This window comes from Stenella coeruleoalba (genome assembly GCF_951394435.1).
Source record: "Stenella coeruleoalba genome assembly, chromosome: 21".
NCBI classification, from domain to species: Eukaryota; Metazoa; Chordata; class Mammalia; order Artiodactyla; family Delphinidae; genus Stenella; species Stenella coeruleoalba.
In genome coordinates this window covers 19,009,339-19,024,173 of record NC_137167.1, presented here as the reverse complement: position 1 = coordinate 19,024,173, position 14,835 = coordinate 19,009,339, and the positions used below count along the sequence as shown (strand labels likewise).

Below are 14,835 nucleotides of genomic sequence, written 5' to 3'. Positions count from 1 at the left end.
AAGAAAAAAAGGCGGGGGTGGGTGGCGCGCATTTCTTCCCTTTGGCTTTTCCAAATGGCTTAGTACTAACAGTGGCAACAACTACTCTTAATATCATAAATGGAAGAATGATGCTTTATAATGGATGCTTTGTTATCTATATCTTACAGTTCAGTTAGTTAGAGCTAAGTGAAGATGTCAAATGAGCATCCAGTACTGTGCCAAGGTAAAGTGTCTCTTCCAACGGTAAAGTCACAGGTTGATGTGAGATGCCTGCCTGAACAGCACTTTCTCGGGCGCTAACACTGTTGCTATTTCCACCTTCATCCCAAATGCTCTGCCGCCTATGATGAAATATACAGACAGGGCCCAAGAGGCCACACTGGATCTGGAGTGTTTGTGGCAGCCTTTTTCCCGCCCCACCCTGAAGTCCCACCTATCCTGGGACGCTCTGGAAGGAAGCCCATGGGCGGTGTGGAGCAGCGCTCGGTCCCATCTCTCCTCAAGAGGGCACACCCACCGCAAGGCCCCCATTGTGTCTCGGGGAACAGTAACCCGACAGTCTTACGCTGGCTGCCCTTCTTCAGAGGAAGCGAGCGGCTCCCGCGACCCCAGCCAGGCAGCCAGGCAAGGGGCGGGGCGGGGCGGCGACAGGCGGTGCAGGTGGCAGTGGCGCAGAGACGCGCACTCTAGGACCGCGCGCTCTAGGGCCGCGCGGGCGCCCCGGGCCCCGCACGCCTGCCTCGCGCGGGCGCCGCCGCACCTGAGGGCGGAGCTAAGCCCGAGACCCGCCCGCTCCCGGGCGCGAAGCCCCCTCCCCGCGTCCCTCCCGCCGCGCTGCAGACTCGCGCAGGTACGTGAGGCCTCACCCGCCCGGGACCAGCAGACGCGGGCTCGCCATGGAGCACATCCGCACGCCCAAGGTTGGTGCTACGGGCGCGGGCGGGGAGGGAGAGCGGGAGCAAGAGGAAGGATGCTGAGCCGGCTGGAGGCCCGGCTTCCCTGTCCGGCGCAGACCGAACTGGCACCGCGAGCGAGCGAGGGAGGAGGCGGCGCCGGAGCCTCTCCCGCTTCGCCGGGAGGCTGGGCTTCCTCTTGCTGCCTCACAGGCCTAGCCTTGGCTGCTGCTGGATCTAACCTCTTGTCCTTGGGGATGCTCAGTGGACAGAGGGCTGGACGGGAGGGAAGCCTAACTGCCAGTAGAGTAATGGGGCTGCTGATAGGCTGATAAACGCTTCCTTCTGGTCTAGCACTAGGTTGCTGCTTTAAAAAATTTTTTTTTTCTGTTGGCTGCTCTGAGCAGTTGAAAGAGAAACAAGCCTTCCTAATAACAGGTGCAAGGAAACGAGTTACGTGCAGGTGCGTTGAATGCACTCGGGAAGCTTGTTGAATCTAAGGGTTCAGACCCGCCCAACTCGCCCTTCTGCTTCTTGGTCTTCAGGCTATCAGCTGCAGTGGACCTTGCACCGAGCAGATGATCAGTGTTCGCTGTAGGCTGAATATTATCAATCCTTCCATCTTCTTGCCTTTTCCAGTGGGTTGCAGCTTACAGATTCGTCCACTGGTCTGTTTTAAACAACACCAGATCTTGCCAACTCAACAAAAGCGACTGGTCCCAGATCATTTCAGTTAAATAACACTGGAAACGTTGACCCCTGTACCAAACTTTACTATTCATGGTTGTACTAGTAATAAAATTTAGGGCGAAAAAAGTGATCGACATTTCTGATAAAAACCCTAAATTAGTGACAAAACCTATTTCAGGAACCTATTGGCTGTCTCTTGTTACTACCACTATAGCGCCTTGCGTTTCCGGGATGATCTTCTGTTCAAAATCTAGGTCCTGACAGTGAAGTCAAAGCTGGGCCTGAGTGGGCGGAACTTAGGAGGCCCCAGGGATCGTATTCATCTCATGGGGCCATTGCTGTGCAGTAAGTCCAGTAAGAAAAATTCATTCCTAAATTCCGGAATGGTTTCTCTTTATAAAGGCAGCTTTACGATTGTCTTATGTCAATGGAAGAATAAAATCTTTCAGTTTGCCACATAATGTGAGTTCCAACAGTAAAGTTAAGTTGTATTGATTTTGCACCATGGAATTAAATTGTTGCTTCACAATCGGGAAATTGTAAACTTAGAGGAGAGTGCCGTAAACCGCAGGATAGGTGGCTCAGAGCTTTCAGGGTTTAAGTGGTGCTAAATAATTTATTCTGGAATGAGGAATTTAACTCATGAACTCCCTCTGCCCTTGCCAGGGGCATCCTTTCTTTGTCATGATGAAGGGGGCTCTTGATAAAAATGATGTCTGATGTGAATGTCAGTAGTGATAGGGTGACATGACACTGAGTGCTTTTCTTCCTATGGAATATGAATTTTGGGAGTAAAGGCCTTTTCTCATCCTTATTCAAACTCATTCTCTACAAAGCCATGTGTGCAAACCTGAACATCAAGCAATATTCTCACTTGTTCTTAAAACCCGTTTTCATAAACACCCTGTACCATAAATCTTCTGTCAGGAAACAGAAGGAAATGGGGGGAAATGGATAATTGTCTGAAATTTCACTGAGTTGAGAGTCATGAACGTTTAGGATAATGCAGGTGGAAAAAAATTAAAAGCTACAGAGGTTGGGGGGGGATCCAATCCAGTTATTCATTCATTTCATTCCACAAGCATTGGAGAACCTTTCCTGTGAGAAGCTCCTGTGTGAGCTCTGTGAAGCTCCAGACCAGGGAGCTCCTGGCCTGGAACGGAGGCAGTTGTAAATCTGGAGAGAGATGTGTACAAGGGACAGTGGGCAGAGAGGGCAATGGATGGAGGATCAGCTCTACCATAAAGGGTGAGGGAAGGCTTCTTAGAAGAGCTGAGTCTTTTTTTTTTTTTTTTAATTTTTTTTTTGTGGCACGCGGGCCTCTCACTGTTGCGGCCTCTCCCATTACGGAGCACAGGCTCCGGACACACAGGCTCAGCGGCCATGGCTCACGGGCCCAGCCGCTGTGCCGCATGTGGGATCTTCCCGGACCAGGGCACGAACCCGTGTTCCCTGCATCGGCAGGCGGAGTCCCAACCTCTGCGCCACCAGGGAAGCCCGAAGAGCTGAGTCTTAACATGCAGGAGCGTTGGAGATGCTGTCAGGCAGTTGTGTAAATATGGTATATTGTAATAAATCATTACTCCCTCAAAGATGCTGAAAGCCTAACAGCGATAAAGATAGAAATGATGACATGACATGATTCCCTGAGGTTAAACAGTATCATTTTATTTTACATTTTTAAAACAATTAAAAAATTTTTATTTTTCACTTCCTGTTTTATTGAGATAGAATCGACATACAGCACTGGATAAGTTTAAGGTGTACAGCATAATGATTTGACTTACATACATCATAGAATGATTGCCACAATAAATTGATGACCATCCATCATCATTTAGATAGAAAATTAAAGAAATAGAAAAAAATTTTTTCTTGTGATGGGAACTCTTAGAATTTATTATCTTAACTTTCATGTATAACATACAGCAGTGTAAATTATATGTATCATGTTATCCATTCCATCTCTAGTACTGATTTATCTTATAACTGGAAGTTTGTACCTTTTGACCACCTTCCTTCAGCCTGCCCCGCTGGTAACCACAGATTGGGTCTCTCTTTCTATGAGTTTGTTTGTTTGTTTTGAGGTGTAATTGCCCTACATCACTGCGTTAGTTCTTGTTACACAACATAGTGATTCGGTATTTTAAACAATTTCATTTTACATTTTTAAGTGCAATACTAATTTTCACAGTATAAATGAAAAGGGACCGTACTACTTACAGAGCTTGTGTTGTAAAATGTATAATTTTTGATGGTCATATTCGTCTTTGTTCTGGGCTTCCATTATATCATGGGGGTGCTGAATAGATAGCTTGTCTTATATTGTACGATTTCACGTCTTAGGTGGCTTGTGAGGGGTACACACTCGAGTTTGAAGTGTATTTACCATGTGGCTGGCAGGGGTTTATTTTAAGAGGAAAGGAAATGCATGTATAATGTACAGTTGTTTTCCTATTACAGTGAAGTCATTCATTTACTCTTTGTAAGCTGTGCGATATCATCACAGCCTCTGTACTCTGCTTCAGTCTCTGGAGTGCAGTGTAAGGAGAGAGATACCCATGTATAATCTGGATGCTTTGCACATCTTTCTTGCTGGTGTGTGTGTGTGTGTGTGTGTGTGCGCGCGTGCGTGTGTGTGTGTGTGTGTGTGTGTGTGTGTTTAACAGAAGCCTTTAACAGAGCGTATACTAAGCAGGGTGTTTCTCTCCCGGAATGGTTCCCGTATAAGAAAAAGAAAATGTTCCAGGGAGGAGCTAGTTTGCAGTTGGGTTTAAGTTAGGACACCAAGCATTACCTGTATTGCATCACAGTGAACTTTTTGTTTCTACTTCTCTGTCTGGTTTTCTCTGCCACTCTGAAGACTTGCTGGTAAGAAAAAACCCTGCAAGAAACTTAGGGATAATTTGGGTTCATGTGTTACTTAGTTATATATAAAGCCTTCAGGGCTTTTAGAAGTAACTTAAAGTGTTTTGTAGGGTTTGGGTTAGTATCGGATAGATGCTAATGTGTCTAGGAACCTGGTGAAGTAATCTCTACTTTTTATGTTTTGGTCTTTCTGGAAGACATTTTTTTCCCACACATGTAAATTTGAGTTGTAAAATAGAATATGTGATGACCTCCAAAACTCCAAATAGACCTTGAAAATGCCTTTTGTTCCTTTCCACCCCCATCCCTGGTCTGAGCCGTTACTCTCACAGCCTCCTAACTGGTTCCTCTTTGCTTTTCTCCCATCCCTCCTCCACAGAGGGAGCCTGGGTGATGCTTTTATGACACAAATTGGTCATGTTACTTCCCTGCTGAAATTCTTGGGTGGCTTCCCTTTGTACCCAGGATATAGAGTGAGAATCCCCAGAGTGGCCTGCCTGGACAGACCCATGTTTACTTCTCAGCCTCATTCTGTGACAGTCGTCTTCTTACTCACCACCCTCTGATCACAGCTAGCCTTCGTGGGTTTCTCACATGTGACAGGTTCTTTTCTGCCTCAGGACTTCTGCATTGCTGTTCCATCCAGAGGATACTCTTATCCCCCTGCTCTTCACCTGCCTAAATGTCTCATCTTCATAGTTTCAGATTAAATATAATTTCCTCAGGAAGGTATTGCCCAATTCTCCATCTAAATCAGGGCTGCCTGTTATTGATATATTCTGTCATGGAACCCATATTTCACCTTATGCCCCTTGTTACATACATGTTATATATATATGCAAGTGATTATTTGTTTCATGTCAAGCTCCCCTTTTAGACCAGGAGCCCTGTGAAGGTGAGGACCACATCTTGTTCACCCCTGTATCCACAGCATCTAACATAGTTTCTGGCACCAAGTAAGCACACAGTAAATAAATTAAGAATTGGATAATAGAAGGAATGAGTGATTCTTAATTTCAGCCCTTCAGTTTTTAATATTTTCTTTAGTAATCCAGGCCTTTTGTGCATTGTACCCATGCTAGGTACCATATTGTCAGTCTTCTAATAGTAATAAGTACTTGTGGATGTCAATATATTTTATAAAATATATAGCATATATATAATGATATGTCTTTTGTCATTATATATTGTTTTAATGAGACAGAATTAAAATAACATAAAATTCACCATTTAGCCATTTTAAAGTGTACATTTCAGTGTTTGTGGCCTCTCCTGTTGCGGAGCGCAGGCTCAGTGGCCATGGCTCACGGGCCCAGCCGCTCCGCGGCATGTGGGATCTTCCCGGACCGGGACACGAACCCGTGTCCTCTGCATCGGCAGGCGGACTCTCAACCACTGTGCCACCAGGGAAGCCCCATTTCAGTGTTTTTTGGTATATTTGTGTGGTGTACCTCTCACCACTGTCTAATTGGGAACATTTTCATCACTCCCAAAGAAACCTAGTACCTATTAGTAGTCAGTCCTCGTTCCCTACTCCAGCCCTTGGCAGCACTAGTCTACTTCCTGTCTCTATTAGATTTGCCTATTCTGGGCAGTTCACATAGATGAGTAATATAATTTGTGGCCATTTGTGACTTGCTTCATTTAGCATAACCCTTCCTGGGTTCATCCAACTTGTAGTAGGTGTTGGGGCTTCATTCCTTTTTTATTGCAGAATAATATTCCTTTTTGTGGATATACCACATTCTGTTTATCCTTTCGTCAGTGGATGGGCATTTGGGTTATTTCCACTTTTTTGTTTATTATGAATAGCACTGCACATGAACACTCATATACTTGTTTTTTGGGAGAACATAACTTTCCAGTTCTCTTGGGTGTATCTCTGGAAGTGGAATTACTGGGTCATATAGTAACTTTAATATTTGAGGAAACTTATGAGTACATCTTACATATTATACAACTAAATCTTTTTTCTTTAAATATACATCTAATAATCTAGAATGATTTATGTAGTATTCAGAACCTAGGCACTTTAGGACTAATTGTTTAAATGGGTGAAGAGAGAGGTTTACATCAAAAGGGAGTATAGATTTTTATTGTTAGGTTTACATCAAAAGGGAGTATAGGGTTTCCCTGGTGGTGCAGTGGTTGAGAGTCCGCCTGCTGATGCAGGGGACACAGGTTCGTGCCCCGGTCCAGGAAGATCCCACATGCCCTGGAGTGGCTGGGCCCATGAGCCATGGCCGCTGAGCCTGCGCGTCCGGAGCCTGTGCTCCGCAACGGGAGAGGCCACAACAGGGAGAGGCCCGCGTACCCCCCCAAAAAAAAAAAAAAAAAGAAAGGGAGTATAGATTTTTATTGTTATACATTTAAACAGTTTCTTAGAAAAACAACCTAATGAGATGAAGTTATATTTACATCACTCCAAATTCAATTCTAATTTGTGATAACATGCCCTTTTTATATAGTTGAAAATAGCATGCTTTAGCTCTCTTATTGAAATTTTTGCCCACCATTATTTTGTATATATATTTTCTATTCAGATGTCGTCTCCCTACTTATTGTTTTAATGGTTGCATATTATTCATTTGAGTAGGGTTTGCTTAAACTGTATCCACTCATAGGGATGTGGGTTTTGTGCCCCTAGGAGAATACCTGGTACAGTTTTCTCAATTAATTATTGCCCAGAGTGGAATGATGAGAGTAGGAACAGTCTTTATAAGGATTCTCATTACGTGATATCTTTCAGTGTTGGAAAGCTTCTTTATGGTCCAGGGTTTAGAAAAACTCTTTATAGTCCCAGCGAGCAGAAATGAAGGGACTGCGGAGGAGAAGGTCTTGGCTCCGTATAGAGAAGTTCTTTACCACAATTATACCTGTTATAGAAGAGAAATTAGTTTATCTCTTGAAGGATTACATGTGTCTTAAGCAGAGTCTGGATGACTCTCGTTAGCAAAGACATGAATGTGTTTCAGGCATCTGAGGGGAGAATAGACTAGAATCCTGTCTGAATTTCCTCTGAGCCCAGTGCCCAGCTGGCCCGAGCTCCCTACTTCTGATTCTGAGAACTTGCTGTGTCCCTTGGCAATCCACGCTGACCATGGACAGCTCTAGCCAGTAGGAAGTTTTCCTTATATTGAGTCAGAATCTGGCTCACTGTAGTTTTTAGTAATTGGGTCTAGCTCTGTCCCCTGGAATGTTCCCCAATACATCAACCCTCCTTCCAGGAAATGGCCCTTCGAGGATTTCCTAGGATGCCACCACCTCCATAATCCTTCCCTCTCACCTAAGTAGTTGGCTTAGCCCTGCTTTTCTGGCAACCAACCAGTGGCTTGGTTTTAAGTCCCTTTATATCCTGGTTACTTTACTCAATGAGTTAAAAAAAGTATATGATTACTTCAGGTTTTGTTGAACTGGGAGAGAGTAAAGTTTGCTAACTATTTTTTAAATTTAAATATCCTCGAGCCACAGCTCAGCGGCCTGTGGAAGAGAGCCCTAAAGTGGTCTCCACACACTGAGCTGTGAAGTCAAGTCTCCCCTGTCTTTTCCTTGCATGATAGTATCTTACACTTAGCTTTGTTGAATGTTATCTCATTGGATTTAGCTTCTCGCTTAATCCCTAACACTGTTTTTGGATCCTGATATACATCTGCTATTCCTCTCAGTCGGGTACCATCCACTATTTAACAGCCTTGCCCTCTATTATTACCTCATCCGTGATCTTATCCAGGGAAGAAGCTAAATTAGGCAGATGTGACTTCTTAGTAGCTTAAGTTCACCCTCTCTCTCAGGTTCTCCATCCTGATAACAGATACACTAGTTGCCCCAGCTTGGTGCCATTTACCGTTTGATAAACTTGGCTTCCATCACCTCTCCAAACAGCTCGTCAAAGAAAAAACTGAGTAGCCTGCGAATGATGGAGTGAATCCTCCTGCTGACTGATAGTTTCCTTTTCTAGGTTCATACAAAATTCCATTAAAGAAGCCGTTTTAGAATCTTGCCTAGATTTAATGTCAAACTCACCAGCTTATAATTCAAAATTCCATACCCCCATTTGAAAATAGTGATGTCATTTGCAAGATCTCTCTGTGATAGAGATCAGTAGAGTCATGAGAAGATTGGCTTTCTCTGTGTCATTCACTGTCATTATACCATCGGCACTAAGTGTTATCTCTTTCATCTTTATTTTAAAAAGTATACACTTTCAGGTTATAAAAGTATATTTACTTTTAATTCCTTAATAGGAAGAATATGGAAATTAACCACTGTTAATATGTGAGTATATTTCCTTCTGATATTTTTTTTTCTTTGCATGAATACTCACACTTTTTATTTGCTTGTTTAGAAATTTAGGATCACCCAATTCAATTTTGTAGTGTGCTTCTTTTCATTTACCTTATTGTGGTCTTTGAAAATATGCTTTTTAGAAGACTATGTGATTTTTTTATCCTATGGAAATGTCATTATCGCATTAACCATTTCCCCATAAGGCTGTTCCAATAATATAATGAAGAATATCTTATTTATTAATTATTATTTGCATATAGGCTAGAGCCCTAGATGGAATTACTGTGTCATGGAAGATGAACAATTTTATGGTTAATATATGTTGCCTAATGACTTTCCAAAAATATATCAATTTTCAGAAATAGGGCATAGTGTCTTTCTCACTGTACCATTGCTTAATTATTTGAAAAATATTTGTTAAAGGGGGAATAGCACTGTGTTATTTCATGGTACATTTTTTTTTATTTCTAGTGAGGTTGAAGCATTTTCAAAAATATGTTTATTGACTATTTTATTACTTTCCTCAATTATCTATTTATATCTTTCTCCATTTCAATAATTGTTGTTTGTGTGTGTGTGTATAGTATGTATATATATTTGTATATATATTTAACTGCCAGTCTGTTTTCTGGAAGTGACTATACCATTTTAAGATCCCACCAACAATGTGTGAAGGTTCCAGTTTTTTAGTATCCCTGCTAACACTTGTTATCGTCTGTCTCTTTTATTCATCCTAGTGGGTGTGAAGTGGTATTGATCATGGTTTTGGTTTGCATTTCCCTAATGACTGATTATTTTGAGCATCTTTTCATATGCTTAATGACCATTTGTATATTTTCTTTGGAGAGCTCTCTATTCAGATCCTTTGTTCATTTTTTAATTGGATTATTTGTCTTTTTTAATTATCGAGTTGCAAAAGTTCTTCATATATTATGGATATAAGTCCCTAATCAGATATATGACTTACAAACGTCTTCTCCCGTTCTGTCAGGTTTTTTTTCACTGTCTTCATGGTGTCCTTTGAAACACAAAAGTTTTGAATTTTGATGAAGTCCACCTTACCCAGTTTTTCTTTTGTCACTTGTGTTTTTGATGTCATATCCACGTATATTTTTTTAAAAGCCCTTTTTTTCTGATTAAAAAGGTAATACATTACAGAAAATTTAGTTCAAAAAAGCAGAAAGAAAATAAAAGCCATGCACAATCTCAATACCCAAGAAGAACTGCTGTTAACTTTGTATATTGTGAGCCCTTTTCTTTGTATAAAAATGGAAAAGTGTTATAAAACAAAATTACATTTGTTTTCCCTCTCTCTTTCTGTCTCTCTGTGCCTGTGTGTGTGTGTAATTTGGGGAGTGAGAGTCTGTGTTTTGTATGTCACAGTATACCATAAATATTTTTCTCACCTTATTAAACATTCTTCTGAAAAGTGATTTGTTGTAACTACATGGTCTCACATTGCGTGGATGCATTATAAGTTATTTAGTGTTGGGAGGCAGCTAATTCTCCTGTAAACATTTCTGTTCTTTTGTTCTGAGGTTATCTTTTCAAGGGTGATTTTATAGTAAACAGCCTTGGAAGAGAGAAATAGTTTCTCCCTTGGGCAAAGGGCAGATTTGTTTGCTGTCCGGGTAATAAAGACAACATTTTCCTCGGGGCCAAAGGTTGGTCAGGGTTGCTAGCAGCCCTCTTATAAGATTGGCGTGTATGATGCTCTGAGTGTCCTCATCTGGGACACAGAGCTGCTCGGAGTGCAGCATCCACTGGGCTGCTGTTTCCCCTCAGACTGGGGAGGTGGGGAGGGGTGGGTGTAGGCACCTGATGCAGACGTGGAGCTCCTGCTTCCTGGTGTGCAGAGAGTAATGAAGTCCTTTGTTTCTGACCCAGGAGTCTTGTGTCTTCCCTCAGCAACCATGAAACTGCGGCAGGCTAACTTGTTAGGTTGCAAGCAGACTAAAATTTCAGGCATTTCACAGCTTTTAACCAAGTTTATTATCACTTACTATTTGATAGTAAATTTGCTTCCATTTCGTCACTAGAACAAATAACTGATAAACATCAGTGAATTTAAATTGTTGGGCAGATCTCTCTGTTGCCTCAGATTAAATTTCTAAAGTGTGATTTTGGGTTCCATTTCTATACGTATCTTAAAGATTTTTGATATCTTCTGCTAGATTTTCCTCTAGAGTTGTGTCTGCTTTGCCAGTGTAGCAGAGGAACTTTTTTCCTTTATTCTTATGAGAATGATATGTGAAGTGTGGTTTCTCATTAATTTATATACTATAGCTTTGTTTATTGGTGAGATTGAATATACTTTTGGTGGCTGTTTGTAACAATAGCAATATAATAATAGTACTGGTGAAAGAAAATCCTTCAGTAGCACTTGCTGTGTGCTAGGCACTCATTTCATTAGTCCTTGAAATAACTCTATTAGGTGTAAGTAGTATTATTATCCCCATTTTGCAAATGAGGAAACGGAGGTGAAATAACTTAAAAGGGGCAGAGTGAGGATGCAGAACCAGACAGTGTAGCTGCAAAGTTTGTTTTCTCAGCAGCTACGCTATCTTGTGTTTGGATGTTGAGAGTGGGAGAGAGTGTGGTCTGGGTTCTCACTCCGGTCTGGCTTTACACTCCCAGGGCGAGGCCTTCTGCAGCCCTGCTCACATTCTTGCCTTGAGGCTGCCTCTGGATTATTAAACATGCCCCTTGTTTTTTCTTATTATTGCAGTTTGGTTTTATCGAAAGAACCAAGGTCAGCATTTTGCTTTGATTTAAGACAGATTATTGCCCAATTGTTAAAGTCTCTTCCGTTGCCCAATATTTGACAATATTGGGGAGGTAGTCTGTGTAATCAAATACACTATCTCACTTCAAAAGCAAGGCTGATAAGTTCGTTACAGTGAAACACGCCACTAGCGTGTAACAGCGGCAGTTACCTTTTCTTTAGTTTTCCAACTTGTGGTTAAGCAGGAGTTTTTTAAGCATTCCTCAAAACCACCTGCATTTCTTGAAATCCTCACTTCTAGTAGGTTTAGCAAAAGTTTAGTTGAAGTCTGGTTGTTCGGGTGCGAGTTGGGTGTGGGTACAGAACACATGGTGTGTCATAGACCTTAAGAATCCCTATTCATTCTATACTGTGTAAATGCAGGTAGCTGCCAGGTAGCTTTCTAATTAGGGGATATACACTGTGTGTGTGTGTGTGTGTGTGTGTGTGAGATGGAGAAAATTCTATGAAGAAAAATAGCAAAATTCAAGAAGAGGGATGTTGGTGGGAGTGAGTTCGGGTGGTTATTGATATATGCTGATAATACAGCCTTCCTGATAAAATGACACTTGAGCAGAGACCTAGAAGTGAGGGAGCAAGGCATCCGCTCACCTAAGGACAGCAGAGGGTCTGGAAGTAGGAATGTGCTTGGAGTTTTCAAGGAGGAACAGGAAGACAGGGTGGGTGAGGGGCAGGGATGGGGCAGTCGTGGGCAATGAGCTTTGAGGGGGACCAGGGACAGAGAACGTGCGGACTTTCACCTGGCTGTGAGGAGATCCCCAGGAGGAATCCAAGCTCGGAGTTAACATTTAGCAGGCTCTTGAGCAAAAATAAACTGGGTGGAGGTAGGAGGGTAGGCAAAGCTGGAAAGAGGGGGTGGTGGGTAGCAGTGGAAGTGGAAATAAACAATATATTTACAAGTAGAGTGCTAAGGATTTACTGACAGAGTAGAGATGAGAGGAGAGAAAAAGAGGAGTTAAGAACAGCACCAAGGTTGTTTGCCCCCCGCCCTGGAAGGGTGGATTGCTGAGACAGGAACAGCTACAGGAGGGGAAGATGGGAAGCGAGGTGAGAGGGAACCCGGGCCTCAGTTTTGGACACAACTGAGTTTGAGATGCCTGTTAAGACATAGAAGCGATTTCCTTAATAGGATCAGGGAACCCCCTTAAGGAACTACAGAATGGCAATACAAGAGTGGCATACTTTTTTAATAGGACTGTTTCTTTTTTATCACTTTATAAAGGTCTCAAATCCTTTTGAAAATAGTCTGATGTAAATAAATTCAGTCAATAAATACATATTCTGGAAAATTTTCTCATAAGCCGTATGCTTGTAGTTAGGTCAGAGTTCCCTATGGATCTCGTTGTTTTTAAGCAATAATTAACCCTGAATTATTTTCAGTTGAATATTGAATTTTCTATCTTGTACATAAATAATATATTTACTCCCAATAGTTTAATTTTTGTTCTTTTCCACCTTCGCCTATCATGTATCAAGATGGACAGTAAACAAATACATTTCTCAGCATGAGAGGAATATAATATTTAAAGGTATGCTAGATTGTTCCTTTGTAATATGAAAAATGCTGCTTTGCTTTGTCTTGTTTCATCTGTTTTCACAAAGCAAACTAATACACTTATAACTCAACAATAACAAAAAAATCAAGGAGCTCAATTAAAAAGTGGGCAAAGGACTTGAGTAGACATTTCTCTAAAGAAGATATACAAATGAAAGCATATGAAAAGATGTCCAACATCACTAGCTATTAGGGAAATGCAATTCAAAACCACTCTGGACTACCACTTCATACCCATTAGGATGGCTCTTGTTAAATAAATAAAAATAACAAGTGTTGGCAAGGATGTAGAGAAATTGGAACTCTCGGACGTGGCTGGTGGGAATGTTAAATGGTGCAGCTGCTATGGAAAACAGTTTGGCAGTCCCTCAACAACTTAAACATAGAATTACTGTATGATCTAGCAATTCTGCTCCTAGATACATGCCCAAAAGTATTAAAAACGGGGACACAAACAGATACTTGTATTCCTGTGTTCATAACTGCATTACTCACAATAGACAAAGAATGGAAACAATCCAAGTGTCCAGCAATAGAAGAATGGATAAACAAAATGTGGTATATACATATAATGGAATATTATGTAGCCGTTAAAAGGAACAAAGTTGTGATATATACCACAGCATGCGTGAACCCTTGAGACATTTTGCTGAGTGAAATAAGTCAGACAAAAAGCTTCAAATATTGGGTGATTCCACTTCTATGAGATGTCTAGAATGGGCAGCTTCTTAGAGACAGAGGTAGAATAAAGGTTAACAGGGGCTAGGGTAAGGGAAAATGAAAGTTATTACTTAATAGACGTAAAGTTTCCATTTCAAGTGATGAAAAAGTTTGGGGATAACGGTGGTGGTTACACAGCACTTTGAATATACTTAAAATGGTAAATTTTATGTTACGTGTATTTTGCCACAATAAAAAAAAAAAAAACAAGCAAAACCATTCCCTAACACATAACCAGTGCTGAATAAATAGTGAGTGAATTTGTTGAATGAATGAATGAATTCCACCTATGCTTAATTTGACAAATGAACATCAGCTTTTAGCGTGGTAGTGTGTGGGGGGGGTGACAGTGTGACTCTGAAGTCAAGTGACCACAGTTTAAATTCTTACTCTGCCACTTCCTATGACTTTTTTAACTTTTGGCATAATTTTTTAAAATGAGAAGTAATTCACATAACCATAAAAGTCACACTTTTAAAGCGTACAGTTCAGTGGTTTTTGTTATATTCACAGTGTTGTGTAACCATCATTACTGTCTATCTAATTTCAGAACATTTTCATCACCCCCAAGAGAAACTTCATACCCATTATGAATACCCAGCTTCATACCCATCAGTTCCAGTTTCTGTCTCCCCACACTCCTGCAAACACTAATGTACTTTTTCTTTCTACAGATTTGCCTATTCTGGACATTGTATATAAATGGAATGTTATAGTATATAGTCCATTATGACTGGCTTCTTTCACTTAGCATAACATTTTCAAGATTCATCCATATTGTAGCCTGTATCAGTATGTCATTCCTTTTTATTGCTGAATAATATTCCATTGTGTATATTCACCCACATTTATTTATCCATTCATCAGTTGATAAATATTTGGGTTGTTTCCACTTTTTGTTTATTATGAATAATGCTGCTATGAACACTTATATACAGGTTGTGTTTTTTTGTTTTTTTGTTTTTTTTTTTTGCGGTACGCGGGCCTCTCACTGTTGTGGCCTCTCCCATTGCGGAGCACAGGCTCTGGACGCGCAGGGTCAGCGGCCATGGCTC

The 14,835-nt window shown here is 41.3% G+C and overlaps 1 protein-coding gene across 2 annotated transcripts in view; it reads left to right on the top strand.

Annotated features, from left to right (window-relative positions):
• Nucleotides 1-451: 451 nt before the first annotated feature.
• MTMR7 (myotubularin related protein 7) overlaps nt 452-14,835 on the top strand; it is a 96,763-nt gene continuing 82,379 nt past the window's right edge. For both annotated transcript variants that reach the window (XM_079909512.1, XM_079909511.1), the window contains exon 1: nt 452-902. In XM_079909512.1, the coding sequence (XP_079765638.1) occupies nt 879-902 (24 nt within the window). In that variant the 5' untranslated portion in view covers nt 452-878. The remainder of the gene's footprint in view (nt 903-14,835) is intronic.